The 9,161-nt window shown below is 37.9% G+C and overlaps 1 protein-coding gene and 1 pseudogene across 1 annotated transcript; both read right to left on the bottom strand.

Moving 5' to 3' along the window:
• Positions 1–277: 277 nt before the first annotated feature.
• On the bottom strand, positions 278–3,303 carry LOC145486289 (uncharacterized; annotated as a pseudogene).
• A 252-nt stretch (positions 3,304–3,555) lies between these two features.
• Positions 3,556–6,753, bottom strand: LOC145487142 (uncharacterized). The gene has a single exon (XM_081465865.1). It carries the CDS (start codon positions 4,907–4,909, stop codon positions 4,523–4,525), a length of 387 nt encoding a protein of 128 aa, XP_081321991.1. The 5' UTR covers positions 4,910–6,753; the 3' UTR covers positions 3,556–4,522.
• Positions 6,754–9,161: the final 2,408 nt, after the last annotated feature.

Here is a 9,161-nt window from a genome sequence, read left to right as displayed (position 1 = left end):
TTTCTTCGTTGTCTGTTTTGGGAGCTACCTGAGGCAACTTGCCGGAACAGCAAAAAAAATTAACAACTTGTAAGTTCTCCAAAGACAATAGCTTCATGCTGATGTCAGTTTCTGCCGGTAATAAAAGCACATGCAGTTTTTGAAAATTTTATATCCTGTGACCTTCAGATAAAGGAAATTAAAAGCTGTAAAAATTGATGTAAATTTACTGAGTACCACAGTTCTTCATGTGAATTGTACTAAGTGCCTATTCAATATTATTTGTCACTTTAGGTAAATTTTTCATGAATGCATGCAGACACAGGACATCCAAGCTACATTGTAATCACACAATAGAATTCTTATGTAAATAGGTGAGTAGATAACTATTCATTAATTCACAGACCTTTTCTGCAAAATTGTTTAAGGACAAAAAGTATTAACTTAGTGTAGCATCTGGAATGGTGGTAGAAAGGAAAAACTGCTTTAAGGTCTATTTTATATATTTTAAACCTACCAAAATGATTGAAACTAAGTGGAGTGAAAGGCACCATTCGTGCAGACAGGGAGGCTAACATCAAATGCCCAACAAACAGTTTTTACAAAGTTACATGAAACGAAAAAGTTTATGTTCTTGAAACCAAAACACATCACCAAGTACTTAACATGTACTTTTCCAAATTTTTCCGTGAAATCATTCACTTGTCAATCTTGTTACCATCATGTTCTTCCGCTTGACTGCCCCTTTCTGTCTCTTTTTAAATTTATTTAATAAAACAATGTACAATGCTTACAGTAATTACAATACTAACAATTCTTGCATTACTACCAGCAAGTCTTGGTTTTCTTTACTCTGTCTTTCCTGAAAATCTGAAGTTTCTTCCTGTAAAATGGTAGTCAAAGCTCTTAGATTAATATCTTTTACTTTTTAGATCTGCTTTACAGTTTTAGCCCCGTTATGCAGGCATTATATCACTTAATATCATATAGTGTCATTATATCTCTGTTTCGCTGAGCCAAACAAACCAAACCAAACAATTGGACAGAGCTTGGATTCAGTATTTAATTACGAACAATCTGTAGCTATGAAAATACTACAAAGTGTAAATGTTTAAGATGGAATGGTACCCTCAAACGTAGAAATTTTTGCATTAAGTTTCAACAAATTGTCTTTAATGTCATGTTATTAAGTTCAACGAGAGAAATTGTTTGACACCAATTATCACGTAAATAGTTACCATGGCAACTGTGCCACACCCTCAAAACCTTTGTTTTATATCCTCCATGCCAACAGCTATATCTCCTTACCAAAGAAACATTTGATTCTGAAATTTTCAGCGTATGTTTAACATACATAGACCTGTGATATGAACCTAAAACCTCATCAGCTTAAGCCTTTTTGCCCTTAATTTACAATGTGCAAGGGAATGTAATTAATTCTGGACCACACCTATTAACAACATTGGCCAAACAATGCATGACAAATTAAACGGCATGACTTCATTTAGGTTCATATCACAGAAGCACTATTGATTAAAGTCTACAGCAAAAATGAATGCCTTATGTTGAATACTTTTCCAAGGAGAAGTGTAAAGCCGAAGTACCTACAGTCAATATCTAATACACGAGAAAAAGAGAGTTAAAGTTTAAGTATAGTTTTTGCAAGCTATACCATAACTGTCAACTGCAGTAAAACACTAAAACTGTCTAGCAGCATAAGTAACTCCTTCTGTGTGTTGATTTTTGTCTTCCTTTCTCTTTTTCTTTGCTCTCAGTACCCTTCTTTGCTTCTTATTATGTTCTTGGTCTTTGTACACCGCCTTGTAAGTACGTTCTGCATCCAGGAATTGACATCCATCTTCAGTGTACTTCCCAGAAGGAATTTGAAGTGCTTCATACAGCTGTAAAACAGTTTGTGCACCCATATTAAAATGGGAAACAGCATCAAAGAGGCCAAATTCCAGCACATCTTTGCCAACAAACACTTCTTTGGGGACCCGTGGCCAGACCATGCCATTTAAAATTTCATTTCGGTTTTGTGTTTTTCCATGGAGACATTTCTGAAGGAGACCATCTTCGCTGAGTCTTTGGTAAACTGGCTAAACCTTAGCTATGACAGCCAGGGGAAGGCCAGGACCATGTTTATAGCTAGCCTTATCACGCTGGTACCCACACCAGCTGTCAGGTCCAATGGGACAGTAATCATGGAGTTTGCATGACTGATTGGAGGCACAATGGAATAGGCTTGCTAGGACCCCTTGCTTCATTCCCTCGAAGTTTCCTACATTGCTCCGAATTGCAATAACATAATAATTTTGCAATTTGTCTATCATTGCATCAGTTAATCTGCCTTTTCCTCCCAGCCCAGGTGTTTCCTTCTTCAACTTCCTCAACGCTGTTCCAACTCTCTTTTGCACATGTCCAATACACTCCTGTTTGGTCACTTCAATTCCAGCATCTGAATAAACATCTTTAACTTGCTTGTGACTTTTACTGTCACCATCTCCATAGAGTTCTGAATATCTCAGTTTGTGAGTTTCTATTGAACGTCTAAATATGCGCTTAGTCCCTTCAGGCTCCATGGCTGGTGCAGATCCTTGGAAGTTTGCAGTGCAGTTGTTGTGATCTGCTCTCCACAACTGGTACTCCACACTGTCCTTATCAAGGTGAGAATGGAGTTGACACTGCTTACAGGCTTTTGACATAGCCTCTACATCTAAAACCTTGCCACTGTCGATGGAAATCACAGCAACACATCCATTTTGCGAGGAAAATCCACGCTTCTGCCAAGTGCCATCACATGACACAGGACAGTTGACTATGTCATTATTTTCGGCATTCTGTGCACTTCTAATTTCAGCAGCAGCATCTGACACTCTTTTGCAATTGTTTTGATTGTTTTAGTTATGGTGTTGCTACTCTTTTTGAATGGCTTTGCCGCTGAGGGTGGTGGCATGTTCATTAGAGTGCAAAATTTCTTGGCACCTCCATGCCCTTTTCCCAGCGATGTCATTGTATAAACAAGGCGTCTATTTACCTCAAAGCTCTGCGTCTGCTTCCTTGATGAGTGGAACTCACTTCTCCAGCCACAGTTTTCGCAAAAAATCCGCAGACAGGGGGCACAACCACTTGTTTTGAAGTGATTCTCGGTTAGTGTCAAACTGAAAGATTCACAATCAGCACACTGCAGCGACGAAAACACACTGCTAAGAATCTCCATATCCACCAACCTATATCCGGTAATGGAGGAATCCTTGACTCCATCCTTGCTGGATTCTTTCCCCTTTTGCTCATCGGCAGACTCTGGGAAGAGCTTTTCAGCCTTTTTGGAAGACACTGAGGCAATATCTTCTGTATCTCTGGTATCCCGTTAGCGTCGGTCGAAGTACATGGTTCTTTGCTCACCACACTCTCGGCTGTCTTTCTGCTCGATTTTGTGAACTGATTGCCCAAAAATTTTTGTTTTGGACGTCTTACAGCATGTTGCTTTGGCATTACGCAAAATAAGAACGATTTTGACCTAAACAATTTCTAAAATGAGCAAATTTCTGATCTTCTGCGAGAGATATAAACGGCTGATGACAATGGAGGACTCAACAAAACAAGCTTTCCGCTCCAGGCTTTCACGGAAAAGCTTCCCCTACTCATGTATGCTAGCACAGAATGTCCCAATCTATAATGGAGTTGATATCAGTCAGAAAAACCGCACTTTTCTTTTGTTTTCGGCCGTTATCGTCAATAAACAAGCTGTAAACAAAGTGGTTGCCCATAGCAAACAAACAGTGTGCCTTAGAAACCTTTAAAAAAAGTAGTGAAGGTCTACTCTTTGTGCAAAAAAATATCTTTCATAGTGATCAGCAATGATTCAAGGTATGAAAACTCACTAAAAACTTTTTTCACAATTTCACCAAATTTGACGAAAATTAGGGTACCATTCCACCTTAAGGTTAAAAAACAAAGGAGAAATCTTGTAAGGCTGCAGGCAAAATGCAAAATAACGAGTTACAGTTGTCCTAGGTTGTCCACATAAAAATAACCTTAGAAACAAGCGTACATTGTCTCCGAACATCTTGAGCCTACATTGAACTTACAAAAGCATTCGAACCTTACCATTTGACCACAGGGCCAAAATGGACTTTAGCAATCACATTTTTTCTTAAGGTTAAACACTAATCTGAAAACGTCTGTAACAAAATAAATCAACTTGGTTAAGGTAATGTCACATTCCCCCCCGCAATGGCGAAATCCCATTCTATTCAGGAAGTTTAGCAGGATGAATCTTGCAAATGTTGGTGGCTGGACGCGTGTATGTTCCTGATGCAGTCTTAACGTGCATGTTTTGCACCAAACCATCTTCTCCTGGAAAGACTTGAAGAATTCTTCTCACTTTCCATGTTCCATGCACAGCATTGGTGTCTGCCACAATAACGATGTCGTTGGCTGCTACATTTTGTCTCTCAGCATGCCATTTCTTCCTAGGTACAAGATGTGGTAGAACATCTGTAGCCCATACTTTCCAAAACGAATGCACTATCCCAAAAATTCAAATGGATGGTGGGGGGTTCTCTGTTTGATGAAGTTGGCCTGGGGGAACTGTGTTGGATGCTCTTCCTAGTAAGATGTCATTAGGGCACAGGTATGGACTGTCATCCGGATCATTTGATATTCTGCCAATGGGGCACTGATTGACCAAATTTACAACTTCGAGAAGACAGGTGTAGGGCTCAAATGGTGTAAGCATGGTATCTCCAATGGCTTTCTCAAGTGATTTCTTTACGGTTTTCACCATGGCCTCTGAACATCCATTCTGGAGTGGGGTGCCAGGTGTTGTGAATGTCCACTTCATAGCTCGGTTGGCACAGTATTCTTTAAGGTGGTTGTTGTCCCATCTCTCTATCGTCAGACACAATTCTTGTTCTGTTCCCACCATTTGTGAACCATTGTGGGATAGGGGAAGCTTGGGATAACCACGGTATGAGAAGAACCTTCTCAAGACCTACAGAAATTCCATAGTGGTGAGATCAACGATAAACTCACAATGAACTGGTCTTGTGTTGAGGCACATGAATATTACTCCATAGTGTTTCGCCATTTTGTTTCTGCCAACTTTGACTTTCACAGGCTTGAAGTAATCGCATGACATATACAGGAAAGGAGGGGTGTACAGCTGTAGGTAGCAACTGAGTAAGTTTGCCATTAACTGAATTTCCACTATTGCTTCCATCTCTGCAGGAGGTACATCGGTGCTTAAGAGTGTGTTCATGGGTGCACCAGGCAGGTCTGCTACATGCCATCTCACCGATTTCAATGAAACTTAGCCAGTATAAAGGGTTTACCCAAAAACTCAGAAAGACACATTGGTTTTGGTTTAGGATCTTTTGAGGAGAGGTAGGTCAACCCCCCTGGTTTTACTAGATTTTTGCCAAGAAAATTGCCTCACTATAGGCAAAATGTATGAAGCTCTCAGAAAAACTGTATTCAACCGATTGCTACCAAGTTTTGTACACACATTGGTATAAGTGACAGTCTATTTGATCAGCTGCTTGTCAATCAATGGACATAAACATGTGACTGTGTTTTTAGACCTTCAAATATTTGATGATATTGAGCTCAAATATCTCCCCTTGCCAAAAAGGTATGACATTAAGTTTAATGTCCCTTTGTCCATCGATAATTTATCTTTAAGAAAACAGTTAAAGCATCTTTGGGCACTGCCATATTTTTGCTTCGGATGCCACTTGAAAGCTGCACCTAAAACAAGCTTACTTAACCTTATTCATCATACAATGCTGGCAAAATTGGCCACTAAAGAAAATAAATCGACATTTACAAGCTCATTTAACAAGAAAACTGCACCAGAAGGGAAAGTAAGGCTAAAAGGTTTTGAGATTTTGAGAAGAAATTGAATTTTAGAGATACATGTTACCAAAATATCGATAGTAAAATCGCAGTGTTTGTGATTTGGCATTTGTTATTTTGAGATTTGCTCGCAAAATCAGCTGCTGGCTGTTGAAAACAATTTTTTATCTTGTTCCATTTTACTCCTCGCAAGGGTTTGGGGACTGCTCTTGTCGTGCTCGTTTGCTGAAGCATGTTTAGTAAGTTAAGCAAACACCATGAGCAAACAACTTTCTGGTGTAAATAAGGCCACTAGCGTGACGTTTATTTTTCTCAAATATCCTATCTTAAAATAACAAGCATTTGATGATACCTTCAGCAAAGGTGGGGCAGGAAAACCCGCCACATGGACAATCAACTCACAAGGTATTTGGCTGGAACAGGGGAGGTGGAGGGAAACCTGAAAGTTCTGTTAAGCCTGGCGTTGCCGTTGAATGGCGTGGAGGCCAAAATTAACAGTGCACGTGATCTAAGTAATATCAGTGCGCCCGCCCACTTTCATCTGATTGGAGGTTCCTAAGTGATCTGCCATTCCTGCTCCACCCAAATAACCTTGACGTCTATTACCAACAGTCAAGAAAATGGCTCGATATAAAATGACATTATATGTGCTGCATATAATGTTTATTTTAGTTGTTCATTCAACTGTTCATTCAACTATTCATTCAAAAAAATTAAGCAAACTTTATTGAGCACTTTTCCATACAAACTTGAATCTTACATGTATCTGGTAAAAAATTCAGAAATTCTGTTGTTCCTTAAGTTTTCGGTAATTATAATAGTAATAATAATATCAAAATAATAATAATAATAATTTATTATCATCATCGTCATATCATATATGTCATGATATCATGGTTACTACAACTAATGCTAATACTACTACTTCAACTATTCATTCAACTGTTTATTATCATGAGGTCATGCTGCTTATAATACCCTGAGGAGATTTCAGGGTCACATGCCGAGTTCTTGTTGACAAGTACATTCCTGCTAGTGTGCAGCAACAGAAATTTGCACAGGCTAAAAAGGACATTACGAAGAAATCTTCCTCATGGCTAAAAACAGAAATGCAGTTCTAACAAATTTCCAAAAAATATTGTTATTATTTAAAGTTACCCTGTGTAGGCTCCTTCACTAGAGAAACACAGAAAAGGCTACGCAAACTCATTCAGTGCTATTGTACTAACATTGAAATTAAGTTAGCTTTTTCTTCTTTTAAAGTTGGTAGTATGTTTACTGTTAAGGATCCTGTTCCTCTTGATCTCCATTCACACGCTGTCTACAAGTTTTTGTGTGCAGGATGTAGTGGCTGTTACAGAGGTGAGACTAGCTGAAATCTCTCGACACGTATTCATGAGCACCTGAGCATGGACAGGAACTCGCATGTATATCAGCATTTGCAGCAATCCCAGGCATGTCGGTGTTTAGCTAATAAGAACTGCTTTTCCATTGTGGATTGTGCACCCAAGAAACCACAACTTATGTTGAAGGAAGCAATGCACATCAAATGAGAAAATCCCACTTTAAATAAGCAGCTGAAACATGCTGACTTAACTCTCTCGTTCTGATATTGTTCTTTATGTACATAAATTTATTTAGTACCGGGTTATTTTATATTTTTTGTTCATAACATTTTGTGATATAATCATTGTAATTACTTTTATTACAAAACGTTTTGTTTTGGCATCTTGTTCATTGATTTTTGTTTAGTAAAAGTGAAAGTAAACGACAAATATCTTGAAAACTGTAGAGAATACCTCTGAAATATATGCCAACAAAGAGGGGTGCTCTGTGGCAAGAGTGTGATAGTAAATCTAAAGTGTCACAAAAAGCTGTGTCTGTTCAGATTCCCTTTGCAGTACGGAAAAACTCTGCTGTTCGAAAGACTTGAAATTTGAATTCTGAATTAAAAATGTCTACCATCCTAAGAGATGAAAAAAATTTTGCAAGCGGAGAGCAGAAGTTGTTTGAACAGCTCAATATTTTTCTAAACAGATGAACCCAGCTGTTTGAATGGCATTCCTATCAATGTTGAACGCATGCCAAACAGCAAGCAAACAATTTTTAGCGGTTCGAACAGATACCCGTTGGTGTATGTTTTCGTGTGAGAAGTCAAAATAACAAAGATATTAAAATCGAAGATTTACAGTTTAGTATTTGACTGTTTATTCAAAAATGAACAGCGTGACCGCCTCAGCATGACATGAAAAGATTTGACATGAAATTTCATCATCACCTGGGTCATCATTGGAATTCATGAGGATGAGATAAAAGGTGGTCTCAATAATCACCATTTAATTGTCTTTTCGAATATGAACAACAATATAATCTTTGATACGCATATAGAGGTTGAAGAAAAAGTAATGACAACATGATAGTGAAGTACTGATGCTAAAAAGCCAAAATACTTACTTTGTCCTCCACCATTAAAGTGTACTAATTGCCACAGATTGTTGTCATTCAGGTCTTCATCTGGAATGATGATCAGATGAAAGGTGTTCTAAGTAAGCATCATTTGTCTTTTTGTAAATGGTTGTTTTAGAAATTCAATGAAGCTTTGTAGACATCTAATTGGCATTTAGCATTGATCAATAGTTTACCTAGGTGTGACATTGCTGGAGAAATAACTAGCAAACATAATTCTAAAGATGGAAATAAAACATCTTGAAAATATAGATTTTTGACACATGTACCGGAGTTTAAGAAAAAATAATAACTTACAGTACTCTTTTGCCATGGATTGAGGGGAAGAGTCCGTAGACAAGACAAGAGCACAGTTGTTAAGTGGGTATGACAGAACATGTGATTGTCAATGGAGGTTACAAATGAACAGTGACATATGTTTTTTGATGATTATAGATACGAATTGTACACAAGGATGTTGTGAAAGCTAAATACTTAGTTTGTACTTGATAACTTTGCACTGAACTGTTGCCAACTGTAGTGTGATGTAGAAGGAAGATAAGATGAAAGGTGATCTTATAATATTTCCATTCATATTGGAAAGGACAAATAATGATCAAATCACTATTTGTCTTTTGGAAGATGGATAAAAATATAATCTTTGATACGCATATGGAGGTTGAAGAGAAAGTAATTATTTACACTAAACTTCGTTGACTAGATAAGAGGTAGTACCTGCAAACAAGATGAGAGCAAAATACTGATGCTATGAATTAAGCCAAAATATTTACTTTGTCCTTGATGAGCACTGAAGATTTGACATGAAATTCCGTGATCACCTATGTCATCATCTGAACTTAAAACTTCTGGGGGTGGTC

This window comes from Orbicella franksi, chromosome 5, assembly GCF_964199315.1.
Source record: "Orbicella franksi chromosome 5, jaOrbFran1.1, whole genome shotgun sequence".
In the NCBI taxonomy this organism is placed as follows: Eukaryota; Metazoa; Cnidaria; class Anthozoa; order Scleractinia; family Merulinidae; genus Orbicella; species Orbicella franksi.
This window is presented reverse-complemented; position numbering and strand designations above follow the sequence as displayed.

What these genes read in the sequence shown, in the direction of transcription:
- LOC145487142 (XM_081465865.1), bottom strand. Translation starts at nt 4,909, where the DNA reads ATGGTGGGAACAGAACAAGAATTGTGTCTGACGATAGAGAGATGGGAC.